General features: G+C 32.3%; 4 protein-coding genes across 4 annotated transcripts; 2 read left to right on the top strand and 2 right to left on the bottom strand.

The window, feature by feature from the left end:
• Positions 1-1611: 1611 nt before the first annotated feature.
• LOC137919372 (chromobox protein homolog 3-like) lies at positions 1612-5006 on the bottom strand. The gene is made up of 6 exons (XM_068762428.1): positions 4645-5006; positions 4396-4539; positions 3761-3910; positions 3535-3681; positions 2329-2453; positions 1612-1808 (listed from the first exon to the last, which is right to left on the bottom strand). Exons 1-6 carry the CDS (start codon positions 4924-4926, stop codon positions 1784-1786), a joined length of 873 nt encoding a protein of 290 aa, XP_068618529.1. The 5' UTR covers positions 4927-5006; the 3' UTR covers positions 1612-1783.
• A 4323-nt stretch (positions 5007-9329) lies between these two features.
• Positions 9330-10777, top strand: Fitm (acyl-coenzyme A diphosphatase Fitm). Its single transcript, XM_068762445.1, has one exon. It carries the CDS (start codon positions 9447-9449, stop codon positions 10536-10538), a length of 1092 nt encoding a protein of 363 aa, XP_068618546.1. The 5' UTR covers positions 9330-9446; the 3' UTR covers positions 10539-10777.
• Positions 10778-11159: 382 nt separating this feature from the next.
• Positions 11160-12851, bottom strand: Gdap1 (ganglioside induced differentiation associated protein 1). The gene is made up of 5 exons (XM_068762319.1): positions 12624-12851; positions 12358-12550; positions 12102-12281; positions 11833-12033; positions 11160-11741 (listed from the first exon to the last, which is right to left on the bottom strand). Exons 1-5 carry the CDS (start codon positions 12741-12743, stop codon positions 11443-11445), a joined length of 993 nt encoding a protein of 330 aa, XP_068618420.1. The 5' UTR covers positions 12744-12851; the 3' UTR covers positions 11160-11442.
• A 658-nt stretch (positions 12852-13509) lies between these two features.
• Ythdc1 (YTH domain containing 1) lies at positions 13510-16000 on the top strand. The gene has a single exon (XM_068762322.1). It carries the CDS (start codon positions 13683-13685, stop codon positions 15012-15014), a length of 1332 nt encoding a protein of 443 aa, XP_068618423.1. The 5' UTR covers positions 13510-13682; the 3' UTR covers positions 15015-16000.
• The last annotated feature ends 3493 nt before the right edge of the window (positions 16001-19493 follow it).

Genomic DNA, 19493 nt, shown 5'->3' with positions numbered 1-19493 from the left:
ATAAACAAAAATTTAATCACAAGGTTTGTTAATTAGTGTTGTAACATTTTCAATCTGATATGTGATTGTAAAAATATGTCGGGAAAAGTTTTTTCATATTTTATTTTCATAAGTTACTTTTGTTAACTTTTTTTACTTTTAGTATAATTATTATAGCAAATGATTGTTGATAAAATTATGAGATTTTATAAAACAAAAACGTTTAATGTTAACTTTCGATTTTTTAAAGTTTCAAAGAGACTGAAACAAGCCACAATTCATGTAAGGTCTGTGCTGTATACTAGAAAGAATAACACAATCAAGCCTTGGCATTCAGCTGTTAGCTCAATAGGTGCACTTTTAACCTCACTATATTTTAATTTTATTTGTATGTACTTATATTATTAAAATATATTTTATTTATTTTCAAACCTCTTCTCATCAATTTTAATATATTACCTCGGTAAATGTTTAAAACTATTGAGATTTTTAAGCAGTACATTATAATACAAATTACTGCATTATCACAAGAAAAAAATCAAGATTTCATTAGAATTTTTATGCAAACACATTTTTCTTCATGAAATTGAAATATTTTTAAAATTATTTTAAATTAGTCTTGATAAATAAAGCTATTGAACTTAAATATGAAACCCAAAATTATTTGGTTTTAAAAACATTTAAACAAATAAAGGATATAAATTGAATAGTCTGGAATTAAACTTAACCAACTGAGGTTTGAATTAGTTGAAAGTTTATAAAATAAATAGTTTTCTCTCTATTTGAACCTGACACTGGTAATAATAATAAAATAGGTAGTAGTAGTAATCCAATCGAAACATGTAACGCCTCTATTTAAAAATCAAACTTGCAACCGAAAAATTCAGTGACCATTAATAGTTACTTCCAATTGATACTCCTGGTTTCTTTCGCTTTGTGTTCAGCTACTATTTCCTTGCGCAAATTTTGCGCTCCTATTGAAACATTTAAGTCTAAGAAGCTTCAAAATATGTTTCATTTGTATTGCAAATTTCTCTTTTGTAACCTCAAAATATAACGAGTTTATTACCTACACCTGCTGTTTTAACAACCAAACAAAATGATATCAAAATATTTGGACATTTCATCTTTTTTCAAATATCATCCATTTAATAATTATAAAACACTAAAAACCAGTCAAATAAGTAGAAGTAAAGAATTTAATCAGGTTTTGAACTGTACTTACATTAATAAATACCAAAAAACTTTTCCTCAACCTGATAATATTGGAACAGCAGTGTTTCAATGGAAAATGTCTACTTTCACATGTTAAAATCTGTCTGTCGCAAATAAGTTCTCAAAAGGAAATAAAAATTGTACTTTTTAATGTAAAACTTGACCAAGCGGGGAAATGACTAAAATAAATCATCTTCTAATGATTTTGTTATAGTATATCTTAGCTACTAAAATTTAGAGTTAGGATAAATATTTTTTTTATAATCTTTTAAAAAACAAAGTAATTTTGAAACTATCTCTGAATTGATACCGAAGTTTAATATTTAAATTTATATATATATACATATGTATATATAAATAAATTTAATAATAATACATACACATATATATATATTGCACAAACGTATACAACTACCAATTTATAAACCTTGAAATGAAATATGTTATTTCTAAAATACATAAATGAATATTGGTAATAAACTCTTTAAACTATTTTATGTTATTTTAAACTCGTAAAACTATTTAATGAAATGATGAATTATTGAATATTAATTACATCTATTGATGTAGCTATAAATTCAATAAAACATTATTCAGCATTATCATAACGAACCCTGAAACAAAAAATAAACAGTAGTAAATTTAATATTATTACGAAAAAAAATACTGTCATAAATCAATACACTTAATGAATACTTAATTAAGTTAGTTTAGTTTGAGTCTTTATTACAAAAGATTAAGGTTAGTAAGTAATATGCAAGCACTGTTATGACTCTGTTATTCAAAATTCACAATATTGCACAAACAGCACTATATTGTTATGGGTAGAATTGTTCATTACATACATATGAACATTTGTCTTTGAATTTTGTACTCCATTTAGTGTCCAAATATAAATAAATATAATCAATATTTAGGTTATTAAAACAGTGTTTTAAGCTCTGTGCACAAGAGACTGGTGCAGCAGTCAGTGGCTCGACACACTAGCTTATCAATGAGACCCTTTTAAAATAAGATCAGATTTACTAAGTGCTATTTTTTGCAACTAATACATAACAAAGGCTAACTTTGCCAATGGCTTTACGCATACACAAATTATATTTTTAAACGAAAATAAAATACATAAAAAGTTACCGTTGACGCTGATTCTTTCTTTTGCTGAGTCTACGTCCTGAACTCGGAGCTTGTAAAGTAAATCTATTTGTAGTTTCAGGTGCTACTCTCAAAGTTCGAGATTCAGTTGAGCGTGCTGCATCTACCTGTAAATTGAATTCATATGAATTATTGTAACTTTGTGGATTTTTTACTTTAGTTCTAATGAAGAATTTATTTTCTCAACCATTTTTTCCAATCTTCCTTTTTTCATTGCTTTAAGCCTGAGAATATTTATTAATTGGTGAAAATTGACAAAAATGCAATTTTACTAAAACAATTTATTAATCAATAGTTAACTAAAATCATTGTGATATATAATAGGGATTTTTTTCCCTGCTTATATGCAATCAGTCTTGGATTAGCAAAGCAGATTTCCTTTTCCTTTAACACAATTAAGATGCTCCTCAGCAGAAGATACCTCACCTTCACCATCTGTCACCAAGTTTTTGTATAAACATATTGTGGGATTTCAGTCATTTAGTATTGGATAAAAGAAATTATCACTAATTGTTGGTCATATTAAAACATGTCTTTAAATATGTGTTTGCGTACATTTGTCACACAAATTTTTACTTTTATACACACAGTGGAAGGCAGTACAATGTCTTAATATTGTGCTCTATTTTGAAAATACACAAAGTAAAGTATTGGTAATTGTATTATGAATAAGAACACCTAGAAAATTGAAGTGACTAATTAGCCAATGATATAAAGGTTAATTTGAAACCTTGCATAAGAGGAGTTTGGATATTAGGATCACATTAGTGTAATTGTTTCATTACATGTTCCAGTTTGTGGGCACCTTAATGAATTTTTTGAGACACCTCATCTTATCTCACCTTGATGAGAGCAATACATAAAATTATATAACGAAAAGCCTTTGTAGCATCATACTGTTATGGGTGAACCATACCATTTACCATAAGAGGAACACACATTTTTTGACATTGTAGTGTATAAAAACGTTAGTTGTTTTTGTAAAGATTTTACTTTTCGATTTTATGTTTCGCTGGTTATATTTTTACTATTTAATTTAGAATGCATAAAGTATAATTAGTTTATATAAATACTATTTTATTACCGAAAGATTTTACTTAACTTGCAAAAATAATGTTTTACATTAATAAATTATGATAACAGGTGGCTATCAAAACATAAATAAAAGGTATACTTATTGGTTCATACTTTTTCCATAAATTTCTTTATTAATTCAGGACAGTTAAGATTGCTTTCTGGTTCCCAAGAATCAAATTTGCTTGACCATCCCTTCCAGTGAATTAGAAAATCTCTTTTTCCTGATTTCTTGTGATGCACTTCCAAAATACGTTCAACCTTTAATAAATTATTACATTAAAAGTTTGTGAATATAATAAGTTCTTGCATTTATTGTGACTTGAATTAGATAGTTAACCTCATATTCAGCACCTTCTTCTGCTTTTTCGCCATCCCATTCTTTATTTTTTGCCTTCTTAGGTGGCGGTTTGCTTTTAGTATTTGATTTTCGCTTATTGCCTTTTTTCTTTTGTGTGGAATCGATATCTTTATCCTTTGAGTTTTCTGCCTAATGAAATAGAAACAAAAAACAGATTTAATCAAATTATCTTTCCAAGATCATATTCTACTATGAATTTTATTATATACTTTATAAAAGATGTAATCTTTCATTTACCTACAATATATAACAAAATTTTCTATATACAACAAATACATGGTAAATGAGGGTTCTAAATCATACACTGGTCACATATTTTACCTGATAATAGATCTAAGTGTTGTGTGAAAAAATAAAGTTTATTAATTTCAGAAACAAATATTTAATGTTTATGATTTATTCATTTAACATTTAACTATTATTTGAATTTAAGTGTAAAACTGTGTACATATATATGCTTCTGAAATAATGGTTACACAATAGTTTTAAAGGAAAAGAAAGGAATAAATGTTTATTTCTATTGCATTGCTTATTATAAGTGTGTAAAATACCAAATTTTTTTATCACAAAAAAAGCTTGAGCTATAGGTGTATATTGTTACTATTAGTACTCACTTCTTCGTTAAATTTATTGATTAATTCAGGACATGACAGAGTATTTTCTGGTTCCCAAGTATCACTTTCAGCAGAATAACCTTTCCATCGTATAAGATAATGTAGCTTTCCTTTAATTCTTTTAGAGTCAACCACTTTCTCTACCTGTAAAATTCAACATTCCAGTTATCATAAAATTGAGTAACCGTGTAGACGACCGAAAAGACTATAATAACATAAAACATACTTATTAATATCAAATGTACAAACCTCATATTCTTCTTCAGCTTCCTCTATTTTCTTTGATTTATAAGCTTTCTTCTTTTTATTCTTACTCTTATTTGTTTTCGGTTTTTTAGGAGTATTGGGCTCATCTTTATCGGAACTGTCAGTAGAATTATCTTCACCATCAGCACTCTTGGCCATTATATCCCTTGCGTTGTCTTCATTTGAATGCTCTTTATCTTGATTTCCGTCATTTTCCACAGATCCAGATCCGTTTGTGGATGATATTACGTCGTCGTCTGTACGAGTTTTTGATATCTTCCTCATTGCAAATGGATGATTTTGCGACTTCTTTAATTTTTAATGTGTATAAATAATACGTAAACAACCACAGGGCACAAATGTCGCTATCATGAAAAGGAGGGAAAACGAAAGCAAGCGTCTATTAAATGTTACCAACTCACTAATAAACAAAAAAAAAATTAGGTACCATGTTTAAATTAACCTACATTACCATATTTTTACCCTAAGTCATGGGCCCTATTATGGAGCAAATTTAGAATAAGTGTTTTATATTTTATCTCATTTAAAAACCTGATTTTAGAGATGACCTTATATCAAGGGTCAAATTATGAAACACTTTATGAGCAGGAGTTGTCTAAGAGGGTCTTTGAGGGAAAAGTTCTTTATAAAAATTTTTCTGTTTTAAAATTTGAAACATTATTTTGGAAAGATTATTTACATTTAACTATAGTATGTAAGAGCCATTTATTCGATAAGTTTTTTTTCTATCTTGAACGTGACATCATGAAAAAAATGAGACAAGTAGTATTGTTGCGAGTACTAACCGACATCATCCTTAGAAGCAATAAACCGACCCAAACCCAAATTGCTATTGGACGACCAGTTAAAGTGACAGCGAAGGCCGACAACAGAACTATATCTCAAGAACCAGGTAGTAGAGATATCTCCGGTTCGACCCTAACTCCATCCTACGGAACATTAAATTATCAAGAACAAATAAAGCAGAAATTACAAATTTAAAGCTCTCTACTTCACCGACACGAAAGCTGTTCCTGCCATCGTTCTTGGTCACGTTCACGTAAAAAACAGTCTTAACAATAGCACGGATATTGTTCTTATCGGCAACAATGCTAGAAAATGTGCATTCCCGTGCAACTTCATAGGCTGGGCGGACTTCAGCGTTAGGATGTCTTCAAGCAACCTTTACGTAACTGACAAGAAATTAACTATACAATTTCTAGGGAACACGGGTGCCATAATCCCAGTTATACTTTAACACTTTGATGCCACCGTTCAACCACTCTTATTCAAGCTGTACACCGCACACAAGACCGTTATACCTACGTATAGCGAAAAGATGCCGAAGCTCTACTTAGATCTACAACGTTCATGCAGATGGAAATTCATAGCAAGCATGAACAAAGCCATGCTCGAAGCCGATTTTCTTTAACGCCTTAATCTTGACGTCTATATCGAAAACGCCAATTAATTGACAGTATTACAAGCTTAGCTGTAAATACGCCAGCTTTCAAGTGCACCACACTGACAATCAGAATATCGAGAAACAGCAACAGAAGTAACAGAATAATATCGGAAACTACCTATAAACTGTAACCCTGTAACTGTTTTCCAGCTTTGCTTCGCGCACGACCACTACCACCACATCGCTACATAGTTGCGAAGGAGAATACGAAGTAATGGTATAGTAAAGATTGTGTCAAGCTAAGCAAAGCTCCTGGGCCAGTCCGCTTCAAGAAGTACCCAAAAAGAAAATTCGTCCGGCAAAACACATTTTTGGCGGAAACCACCACCACCTGAACGCTATACCGAAACCTGAACGCTGCCCCATACCGATTTCACGCACGTACTTCATGGAAATAAATTGTTTTGAACATTAGATTTCACCCGAGTACATTAACAAACCGCTGTGTTGACCCGGCATTGAAAGTCCCTTTCCCCCCTCCTTTTTCCTCCCGCGGATGTCTTATGAGGCGACAGTAGGATTCAGTTTTCAGAGGATGGGCAGCAGCGTCCTCTGCATACTATAACACCTGACTGCGATTTCCAACCCGCCAGCCAAGCGTGGTAATTTTAGTATATCCCACCAGTAGTACACTTAAGAAATTGACCCCTAATCCCCTGCGGCGTTGCTGTCTCTGGCTACAATAGCAGGTCAGGCAAGAGGTTCTAAAATATCTGGCAAGCACAAGTGGCAAGCACCTCGTCAGCAATGTTATCAAGATCGAAGTTTTCTTATCTGATACTCAAAATAACCAAACGATTTTCGTTGAAGGTCATAAAGGTGAACGCCCCGATCTCGACTTATTTCGATGATTAGGAGGAGGCAAAGTATAAGGTGTTACTTACTACAGTTGTATGTGTGAGTGTTATGTAGTTGATATGGGGGACTTCAACGCATGGCTGAGAACACATTAAGGTGACGAGCTGCGAGAGGGACAATTTGACTTAGGCTGACTTAATCCTCGAACCAATCCAATTTTTTTTTTTTTTTGTTTTTACTCTCGTTCCCCTATCTTGAGTGGGACAGGGACTTAATCTTTTAATATAATTTTTTCACAGAATTTTTATTGTCTTTCTCTTCTATCGTTCTTCACATAATCTTTCAGTCTTGTCTATCTTTCATGTTACATTTCGTCTTTCTTTCTCATTCGCTCTATTCTTCTGACATTCTTCCCTTTTTTCTCCTTTTTACATTTATAATTTTAATTTCATTTAACATTGTTTAACATTGATCTTATACTATTATTTTACATTTTTGTTCTTCTAGCTTTTTATTTTGTTTTATATTTTTTATACAATGTTTGTTTTGTTTCTGTCGATGGCTTTTTTTGCGATTTCTCGACATAGGGATAAAAATGTCTTTTTATTTTCGCCACTGATCAGGGAGGGTATTGTCTCCTCCCTGACTTGAATTCCAGACCGGCACTCGAAGCCGAACCGGAGTCCCCCGAATGCGGGACACCGGGCCACAAGGTGGATCACGGTCTGGTCCACGCCCGGTTCACAGAAGCACGAGGGGTCCTCCTTGAGCTTAAACCTATGAAGGTACTCAGAGAACCCCCCGTGCCCCGTGAAGAGCTGGGCCGAGACCGCGTCCACCTCGATGCTGCGGAGCACGCGGTAGGCTGAGACGGCGTCCGGGAAAAACATCCTCGTTACCGAAGCCGTCGTTCCTTCCACATACCTCCTGTTCCATTCGTCGAGCGACTCCAGTCTCAGTTGCCGCTTGACGAATGAAACAGGGCATCTCTCGTACTCTGGTCGTCTTTTACTCTTCAGGGCCGCTTCCTTGGCCAGCTGGTCCGCCCTCTCGTTCCCCTCCATCCCCGCGTGCGCTTTCACCCAGAACAACCTTACATCCTTCCCTTTTTCTCTCGCTTTCATTACATTCTCCTTCACTCTTAACGCTAAGGGATGGAGGGTGTCCGATCTTGCGACAGTTTCGAGAGCGGACCGCGAGTCGCTCAGTACGGCGCAGACTTGCGCCGACTCGCCGGCCGCGTACCCTGTTGCCTCAGCTAGAGCCAGCAGCTCTGCCTGGTATACGGTGCAGAAGTTGCCCAACTTGAGTTTCTTTGTGTATGACTCTACGGCGCCCCGCTTGACGCAGAACGCCGCACCCACCTTATCCTCTATGCGGCTGCCGTCGGTATAAATTACCAGATCGGCAGCCGCGGTGGCAAGTCGGACTTCCTCCGCACTTTCCCCCAGACAGGAGAACTCCACACCAACTTGACCAGACGGGTGTGGTAGTCTCAGGTAGCTGACCGGTACCTCCAGGTCTCGAACCAATCCAATTGCAGAGAGGTATTAGACGTGGAAATGTTATTTCTCCGAAACTGTTCACCGCTGAAGATGTTTTCAAGCTCATAGGCTGGAGGGGGCTTAGCAGCAACATAAACGGCGAATACACCACTCACCTTCGGGTTGTCGATGATATAGACGTAATGGCTGAGGCCATGGAGGACCTGGGTGCAATGCTCGATGATCTCAGTAGAGCCTCTGGACAATTAAGCGTTAAAATAAACATCATAAGACAAGTGATGAGTAATATCCATCATGACGAGCCACCTCAAGTAGCTGTAGGAGGTGCTACACTCGTAGTTGTGGACGATTGAATATACCTGGGACCGTTCGGCTTCGTAAGTAAAATTTCGAGAAAGAAATCGATCATTTCCATAATTTTTTTTACTAATTCACGCCATTGGTTTTAGTGTTAGAAAATTTTCTCCAAAGTAAAGTAAACTGAAAGTATTTTCAAATCAAAACATCATAAACTTCTTGTTATAATTATTAAGATTAAAATTGTGCTCAAACAATATTTTGTGGGTGGAAAATTACTTGCAATCCTTTTAGTCATTACTACTTACGACAAAAATGTGATTTATTTCAGGTTTTTCCTTATGTTAGGTAAATTTAATGATAAATTAAGAAACGTAAAAAAATTAATTTGATCCAGCGGACGTAGTATGTTGACCTTCGATTTAAATATTTTAATAAGTGTTATAAAACAATAATCCAAAAGTACCTTTCATTTGACACAAATGTATCATTTTTCCATGACGGTGAAAGGTGAAACATAAGATGAACATAAGTTAAATTCGGGTAAAATATTAACTAAGTACGCTTTTAGTTTCAGTATCATTTACATTAATATAATATCTACTACAATTAATTAGTGACTGTGGCACTATCGGAATACGACAAAAAAGTTGTTACTGTCAATGTCAAATGCCAGTGTCCTCATTTAATTTTTAGTAAAATTATTTGTACAGCAAAGATTAATGTAAATTTGGTAAATCATGACTAGCAGAGCCAATTTAAAAAACTCACGGATGAATTACAAGTTTCAAAATGAATCTCCCCATGATTATAAAGGAACAAAGCCTATTCGAGAGGCTTCGTCTATTTTAGAAATAATGAGCTTGATGATTGTGCACATTTGCAAGAAAATGCTATTCTATGACACCAACTTAAAAATAGCTATATATTTAGGTGCTCTTTTTTTACTATCTCTGATTGCAGATGTGCTAAGCTTTCCTAAATCGTATTTTTCTAGAAGTGATAATATTTTTAATCAATATTTTGTGAAAATTGGTTGGTTTTGGACATTATTCTTAACAGTGCCTTATGTTTTATTAACATCATTCACCACTTGTTGCGGAAAAAGAAGAATTATTATTACAGCACATATGTCTAGATTGGTTATTGCAACGTTTTGTTGGTATACATGGACAACAATATTCAATATAATAGAATCAAAATATGGTCGTTGTAATTCAAGATCTTTTGACAGTAAGACAACCTGCCTAAAAAATGGACATTTCTGGAATGGATTTGACATTTCTGGGCACTGTTTTATACTGATTTATTCAAGTTTAGTTATGATTGAAGAAGCCAGAGCTATAAATGGTTGGGAAAGAATTAAAGATTATATAAGAGACGAGATTTATACACGAAGCCTTAATGACAAATCAGTAAGTGTAAATCCCCTTAAAAATGTTTCTGTTGATGAATTGAACATCCTTAAATCATCTTATGAAACAGTAACACCATATGTAAGGGCACTGTTGATATCTATAGCTTTATTGCAATTATTGTGGGATATTATGTTAGTCTCTACAATACTATATTATCACATCATGATAGAAAAATTTATCAGTGGTGTAATAGCAATATTGACCTGGTTCATCACATACAGAGTATGGTTCACAATGCCTAATATTTTACCAAACTTACCTGGACAAGGTTTATTCAAATACAATGGTGGAAAAGCAACAGTTATAACTCCAAATAGAAAAAAGTTCAACACTTCAAATGGTAAACACTTCATGGGAATGCCTATTAATACAACACAAGATACAATGGAATCATCTAATGAAGAAGTTAAATAAGTATAACTTTTTATAAATTTAAGATTTTTCTGCCTAATTGATTTGTGAAGGATTTTGTAACAAAATTGGTTTGGACAGTAAGTATTGTACATATTGTATGTAATTAATTTAAAAGTTGTTAATGTTTTAATTTATTTTATTTATGTAGTCTCATTTTTACTTGATAAATTTGTTATGGGAATTCTTGACAATGATGTTTGCTTTATTGGGGTCTGTTTCATCTTTAAATATTAAGAGAAGGTGCTTTAAATAAAAAATTTTACTATTTTATCTGTGTTTAGTTTTATTTACTGTATGACATAGACATACAGAAAATTTTTTGTTACAGTTATTAGTTTTGCATAGATAAAACTTAAAAGGTTTATGTAGTACTCACCTTCAAGTAATTTTAAAGCAGTCTATTTTATAAGACTTATGTTCAATGTTAAAATGTTATTGTTTAATGTGCATCCCTATATATTTTGTTTCGCTGTTGCATTTGTATTAAATAATATAATGTTGAGTTTTTTTCCTAATACATATATAAATCAATATTAAAATACTCCATTTTGTTTATAATATAGAAACTTTGAAGATAACATTGAATATTAAAGATTTCATTTTATATACATACATATATTATATACTTCAGACAAATAATAACTGAAGTATGAATATAAATAAATGAAGTAATAGCTTCATAATACTGATTTATTTGACTTATTTAATATTGCACATGTTAAAACATAGATAATCTAAAAACTACAAATATCATAGCAAGCTAAGTTTCATTAAAATTGTCTGTTTCAATAAAATTAGATTGGTATGTAAAGTTTATGGATTTAACCATTTTTGTTGTCATCACTTAACACCTAAATATCCAATATTCTCAGAATACTGGGGAATGTGTAGGTTTTCTTGATGATTAAATAATTTTTTTCAACAAATAAGCTAGAGTAACAACAATACCTACTGACACTAGACCAGCTGCACCTATATATGCTGGGGGTTGCGAACTTACTATCATCTTTAGGTAAATAGCTATATTTGGTACAGTTTTGATAAAAGATTCACGAAGTTTTATTCTGTTAAAATAATTTTCAATGTGAGGTCGTTTTCCATTGGTCCAGAACCTTTCTTCAAATCCAAGTTCCCATAAACGCTGAAGAATCATGGCCAAATTTATATCAGCAATACTAAAGTTTTCACAGCATAACCAACTGTCTGAGAATATTAGAAAAACATATATAACCACAGAATTCTTTATAGCAGTGTGATACAAAAAAATGTTGGTGGCAGTGTCATGATTACATACCTTCACCTTGCTCTTTTAATTGCTCTTCTACTTGAGACAGTACAGCATCAACTATGTTTAAAACTTTTTTATACTCTTCTTCATTTGTTAATATTTCATGTTTTCTTTCTTGAATCTGAGCTTTATACATTAAAATATCTTTCACTTTAGGATTTTCTTCTGCTAACTTCCTCAGATTTTTAGAACTGACCAAATCACCACCTAAGATCATTGATGCTGTATATGACATTAGCATAAAAAAATATCATAAAGATTAAATATGTACTCACTCTTAAGTACCTCTCTTACTGGAAAAATAAATGGTAATTTTGGTTTTCCACACAAGTGAGGATGGAAAAATGAGCCAACAGTAATGACACCAGCTGGTAATGCTTCCAAAATATCTCGAAATTTGGTAATATTCTTAATTACTTTGCTATCATGTGACACATTTATAAGAGGTTTTGACTCTAAAATAAAAAAGGAAATATGAAACTTGGCTATTGTTGAGGGAAAATTAAACACAGAAGCTTATGATTAATAAACCTTGCTCTAAATGATATTCTAGATAGTCTATAATTCTAGTAGAATCTGGAATAATTTCATCATGGACTTTCAGAACGGGTACTTCCCCACGAGGATTGAGTTCCAGAAACCAAGAGGTATATTGTTCGCCTTTTGTAATGTCTACCGTTAATGGCTCAAAGTTGACGTTTTTTTCGTATAAGGCCATTAATACCTAAAACATAAATTGCACTTTTAGATATCACATTTTCAAAAATACTTATTAAAAAAAAAATAAGTGTACTAACCTTTTGCGAATAAAAACTGTAGTAATTACAGTAAAGAAATATATTTGTTTTATTTCCACTCTTCTTATTATTTATTTTATGAAATTGGTATTTTTCTAAATATTGGTGAATATAATGCATTGCGGTGGTTGTAAATAACTTTGCCAAATTATTAAAAGAAAACTAAGCAATACTATGTATTACTTAAATATTATGAATAATACTATTCCTAAAACTAAGAACCTAGTGATAAAAAACTTTAACAAAACATAATTAACATAGATCCAATTCAAAATAAATACTACCAACATTATCACATAAAAATCAGCTGACCGTTCTGTTTTTTTATGGTAATGCCAATAATCTAAGGACTTTTGCCAGTGTATAAACTATATATAATATGTCGGAATTCTTTGTTATTTTCATTATATTTTCGTTTAAATTAATAAAACAATATCTTTTAAGTACTACTCAAAAAAGTATTTAAAATGCTTAGCGATTAAACGCTAAAGTATATTAATTTTTGCGTTAAGATTTGGTGAATTTAAGTTGAAAGATATATACTGTTGTAGTTTGATTATTTAAGAAAATCTTATTTCAAATAATATTAATTCTGGTCACTCGAAAATTAACAACTAGGGTTGATATTAAATAAATTCCAACTTTACCATTCATCCGATTTATTCTGTATCAAAATTATAACAGAGATTAAGCAATTTAAAAATATATGTTTAAATTAAAATTTGGCTACTAATCACTAAATTTATTTGTAGGCTCTCTATTTTTTTTAACAATGTTTGGCATGGTATTATTTAATTTCGTTTGGCTAAAAACTCTGTATGTATTTGTTATAACTCATATATGCCTCATTAAAAAGTTTGAACTTTCAAATGCAGTCTGTGTTTAATGCTTAAACTTAGACTTCGTATTATTGTAAATGTATTCGTTAATCATTTCATCAGCAAACTTAAACTGAAAAAATCTAAGATTAATCTGTTTGAGGACAAAACCCTTACGACTCAATTCTGAAAATGTATCAATAAATTATTTTAGGAATTGTGTGTAGCAATTGCAGTGAAAATGGAGGTCTCAAGCAACACCGACGCCGTGAATTTGGGCGTAGGTGAAGTAGAAGAGGAAATCGGAGAAGAGCTAAAGCAACTGGAAGAAGTAAAAGATTACGATACTCGTAGTGAAGTATCCAGTTCAACTTCAAGTGATTCCAGTGCACCCAGCATTAGTTCTGTAAGCTCCAATTCTAAAGATAGACGAAATAATCGTAAACGAGCTAAGTCTGATAGTCATTCCCCCATACAAAACAAGCGACGGTGTGTAACAGCAGCTAGTAAAGTTAAAATCTATGATTATATGACAAAATTAAACTATTTGTTTCGAGACACTCGGTTTTTTTTAATCAAGTCTAACAATGCAGAGAACATAACATTATCAAAAGCAAAAGGTGTTTGGTCCACTTTACCGCAAAATGAAGCTAATCTGAATCAAGCATATCGCCAGTCTAGAAACGTACTACTTATATTTTCTGTAAAGGAAAGTGGCAAATTTGCAGGTTTTGCCAGATTAGGAAGTGAATCTCGACGTGACGGTCCACCGATATCATGGGTATTACCACCGGGACTCTCATCAAAAGTGTTAGACGGAGTTTTCAAAGTGGATTGGATATGCAGAAAGGAGTTGTCATTTAGCAGTACTCTTCACTTGTACAATCCTTGGAACGAAGGCAAACCTGTAAAAATTGGAAGAGATGGACAAGAAATTGAACCTAAAGTAGCTGAAGAATTATGTAGACTATTTCCAGAAGACGATGGAATTGAGATGACCCCAATATTACGGAAATCAAAGGAAGCTTCAAAAAAAGCATACTTAAAAAGTGGCGGAACCTATAGAACATACAGAGCACCCTTGGTCTCAAGAGGTACTAATTTTAGGAATCGTTTGAATCCTTCATCTAGAAGCAGGAGAAAAAGTTTCATATCACCAAGAAGTCGGTTAGCTTCTAATTCATATAAAAGAAGATCCCCATCACCCTACATGCGTGACCGAATACCTTCATGGTTTGGAAGAGGCCGTGATGCTTACAGCAGTAGTAGTTCTGCTGCTGCAGAAGCCTATGTTGCAGAGTACATGCGGTCAATGCACCACCAGCTACCACCTCTGCCATATGTACCACCACCAGGATTCAGTGGAGCACTAGCAACCTATGATGGGTTGCCACCACCACCACCTCCTCCACCAAGATATTATGATTTGGCAGATTATCCACGTTCTGTGCTTGTGTATGATAAAAGATCTTATGAGCGTTCAGTAGATGAGTTTTTGTGGCGTACTACAAATCGTTCTCGTGCTCGTAGCAGGGATAGGGATTCCCAAAGATCATACAGAGATCGGCGATAACATACAATTTTCCATCAATGTATTGAATATTTCATATAATGCTAATAAAGATTGTGTTTGAACTTTGAACTTTAATTGTAAATATAAGTGTTGTGATGAACTTTAAATGATTGGAACATTCATTTACTTATTTTGGACAGTCCTTACAACTGTAGCTAGGTTTTATACAAGGACTATTATGAGAAATAAGTGAAATGTAGAAATGATCTATGGTGAGGACTATTCGTCTGAGTTCTTCACAATGAAAGTGTGCCTGTGCTGTCACTATTTTAAAACAATTTACATCCAAATCAACCTTTAATTTTGTATGTACCTTCAAGTTTGTAAAACTTGATTGTTATCAAATAACATAGGAGGTTTGAGTGTAAAAAAATATTTACTCTTAGTTATAATTTTGAAACTAGATAATATGTTTCTAAATCATAAATGAGAGTGGTTAGTACATGAGACTAGCAACTATTTATGGTTGTGTAGCTTATCTGTGATAATAGTTAAAGTATACAATTTTTCGCACTCTTTACCAAATATACTATGAATAAACAATATTACTATGATATAAAACATTAATTATATTCACTACATATATGTTTTTTCAAGGCTTAAATAAATCTACATCATTCATTCCAATATATAATAATATGGCAACTGTGTTACTCCACATCATCTAGCAGAGTTGCTGTGAACAAGGTCAGGCGCAAAGGGCAGAGCCGTGTGCTCAGACAGCGAGCATCGATGACATCGGTGCCCATAAGCAGTGATGATGTAGATGCTCTCAAACATTTATCATCCTAGTGAGAGCTCCAGCACGGTGGCAAACCCATTTGTTTCTTTTGTTTATTTTCATACCGCATGACCTATTAAAAATTATTTGGCATACCTTATAAACTCATATTCACAAAAGTGTTGATTACAGTTCATATCTGATGAGTTATGTCCTATAGTTATGCAACAATTATTAATACCAAAATTCTTACAATCCATTACATTTTAATGTGACATTTTTAATATAACCAAAATTATCACCACTGATTTCCATTTGTTCAATTCATACATTTAAAATTAAAAAGTAATTCATTTTGTGGGAATATCTCAAATGCTACTAGATAGTATTTCTTTGTAAGCAATATTACTATTGCTAACATAGAATTACTACATAGTACATTGGTTTGCTAAACTGCTATTAATCCATTACATTCTGAAATATTAACATGATCAGTTTACATAAGTTTTGTAATATGTATTAAATATACACAGTGGCGTACCTAGGGGGGGGCGGTGGGTGCGGTCCGCACCGGGCGGCACTTACCTAGGGGCGGCATTTTTTATATTTACTTATAGTTGTAAAAAGCAACTTTTTCATTTCAAATTTATTTTCTTTCTTGAATAATAAATTATTATTATAAGTTTAATATTTGATTTATATAAATTATGATTAACTTTATGATTTCGAATATTATTCGTCGGTGTATATAAATGCATTTTAGTGTAAATTTTGGATTCTAATTCAAGAACAAGATAATAATTTTATTTTATCGTATTCATTAAAATTCGTTGAATTCGTAAAAGGATCTTTACGACTTTGTTCGGCAATTTTTCCTAACTAAAATTTTTTGATGTCAGTTTATAAATGTCATTTCTTTTGAAAAGTTTGTATGATTACTTTGAAGTGATATATCAATATTTTTTTATTATTTATATTTTGATTGACATATAATAGAAAGGGCGGCAAACTGGAGATCGCCCCGGGCGGCAAAAGTTCTAGGTACGCCACTGAATATACATAGTCTATTTGAAATGTTGTGACAGCCAACATTAATTTTAATTACAACATTCAATCTATTTACCCACATTAACAAAGCTTAAATTAGTTATGTACATGCAATCATACAATCATAGATATTTATAATTCTTAGCAACAATCTAATTGACAATTAGTTCATCCCAAGAATATCATTGTGCTAAAACTGCCAGTGGTTAATTTGTAATTTTGGTCTTTCCGTCTTCAATACAGTTATGAATTGTTAAAATGGCATTATTATCTACACATTTATATTTTTATTATAAAAATGGTGAGCGAAAAGGTTGCTGGTTGCCATTCTTAGCTGTCTAGTGTTGTGTATATTTGGCACACATTACCAACTTTGTATAAGGCACACCAGTGTCCAAGTTGAGGCCTGCAGTAGGCTATTGAATTAAACTAATATTAAAAATTTAATGCTAAATAGCTAATTTATGATATATACTATTTATTGAAACTTTATCTTAACATTATAGTTTATTTTTGCATTTTTATATTTTTTTCCTTGCAAAAGGAATCCATACCGGATGCTCTTGCTTAAATGAATTGTTTACAGATTTTTTCTTTAAATTTTGTTGCTGTTATATTTGATATTATATGCCTTGGAACATAGAATGTCATGGTAGAATTGATTTAAAAGCCATGTATGAGCGAATTCCGAATCGTGATTTTTTAAAATGTCAAGTGCAATGAAAAAATGCACTACACTAAGTAAATTATTCTGCCTACTGACATTCTGCAAATATGGTCGTAATCAGTTTTACCCCAGGCGAGACCCACGCCTCACAGGAGTCAATTCGAAAGTCGATTCTACATGAGTTTAACTCTTTCGCTATTTTAAATAAAAATTATGAATGTTGGAAAATATTGGTTATGGGAAAAAAATCCAGCAGCAAAGATATGGGAATTTTTCGTCAAATTGAGATAGATATTATTCTCAAGCAATATTACGATAAACGTATTTGTACCAAAATTTATCCACAATTGTTTTTACAGGCTACTTAAACCAATCTTTAATAACGGATATGGTAAAAGAACATCACAGTATCTAATACCACATCGCATAAATAACATATCTACGGATATCAAAATAAAATTTACACAAAAATTTTAAACGTCTATTCTGGTTATTTTTCTTGAATATTTAACCATAATTCATATACATAAAAATATTTCGATATTATTTACATTTTACTATTTGTTGTAGTTTTTATTTTTACACAATTATATCTATATATCTATTCTTATTTACTAAACCTATACTGCTTGATTTATGACAATCTTGGAATCTTGCTCGACCCTTTTTAACCCGCTTTTGAGTCGTAATCTTTTCTACTGTATATTGTACTACTTTCTTGGAGAATTCTTGAAATAAAGGGGAGATTTCTCGACGTCCACGATGGAGACGATGCTGCTTTCTTGGATCCTCTTCCTCATCTCGACCTCAAAATAATGGCGGACTTTACGAACTTCATGACATTAGCCGGTATTTTGCTTGGACCTGGTTTTTAGTTACCATTTTATTTGTCACAAGTACGGCAGCCACAACTAATTCGGGTGAATGCAATGTCATGATAAATCTACTCAAGGTTTTAAGATATTAAGTGTCATTTATGTACTAAAAAATATGTAAAGTAAATAGATAAAATTATGTTAATGCCCGCTTATCTCATCCGCCCCTTTCAATTGCTTACGAAAGTGCGATTGAAAGATCCTTATAATAACTAGGTCCTGCGACTAATGTATAGTATTGCCTTTAGTTCTGAGTGGTGGCTACATCAATAATAATAGGATTTTTAATTTTCGTTTAGCTAAATAGCGAAGAAGACAAAGGTGTTTTTCTTAAAAATACAAAAGAATTCGGTTGAACCATTGTTAAGTTATGAACGTACAACATTTAATTATAAGAATACACACTAGGCGGTTTGTGGCTTTATAATTTTTTTATATAAAGAACATTTATCATATACTTCTATTCATATTATAACTTAAACGAGTTAAAATTAATAAGGCCATAAAGTATTTATTCAGAAAAGCACTCCTTTAGCAGATGAAGAAATTTTAATACACTCGCTTTTTTAAATTTTGTACAAAATTCATAATATTTATGATATAAAATAGCAAATAAGTAACAGCAAGAAAAACCGGTTAAGACTAATAGCCATATACATTTATAAGTCTCGTGTCGTTGACGATCTTCCTTGTTAATGACGATGATGATGTCGATTCTATCGGGCGGCGCCCCTTTTCTTTACGTTTATGCGGTGAAACTAGTAAAGACATCTATCGGCGCCGGTCGCAACTACAGAGTTCCGACGTATTTATTTCAAAAATAACCATCTTTATACAAAAGTTGTACACGTAGGATCTTAGTATGATGTCTGAAAAATAAATGTGTTTTTAATACTGACGTGATAATGAATAAATGCGAAAAGAGGCTAAAGGCCAGGTAGCTGATAGAAATATTTGCCTTAATTTTAAGGGGCTTATTTACGTTACATATGGAACTTACGTATTTTTAATCTCCCGTTATCAAGACAATAATTTATGTAGTTGTAACTGATGAAGTTAATCCATTACGCTGCTAAGGTTCACACGAATAAGTATTATAATAGAATAACCTACACTATATATCACTGCTTATCGCTTTAAGACATAAGACAGTAACTCTTGCCGAATAC

The sequence above is a fragment of the Battus philenor genome, unplaced genomic scaffold (assembly GCF_028537555.1).
Source record: "Battus philenor isolate CCGP_79_NKW_IND1 unplaced genomic scaffold, ilBatPhil1.0.hap1 SCAF_16, whole genome shotgun sequence".
NCBI lineage: Eukaryota > Metazoa > Arthropoda > Insecta > Lepidoptera > Papilionidae > Battus > Battus philenor.
This window is presented reverse-complemented; position numbering and strand designations above follow the sequence as displayed.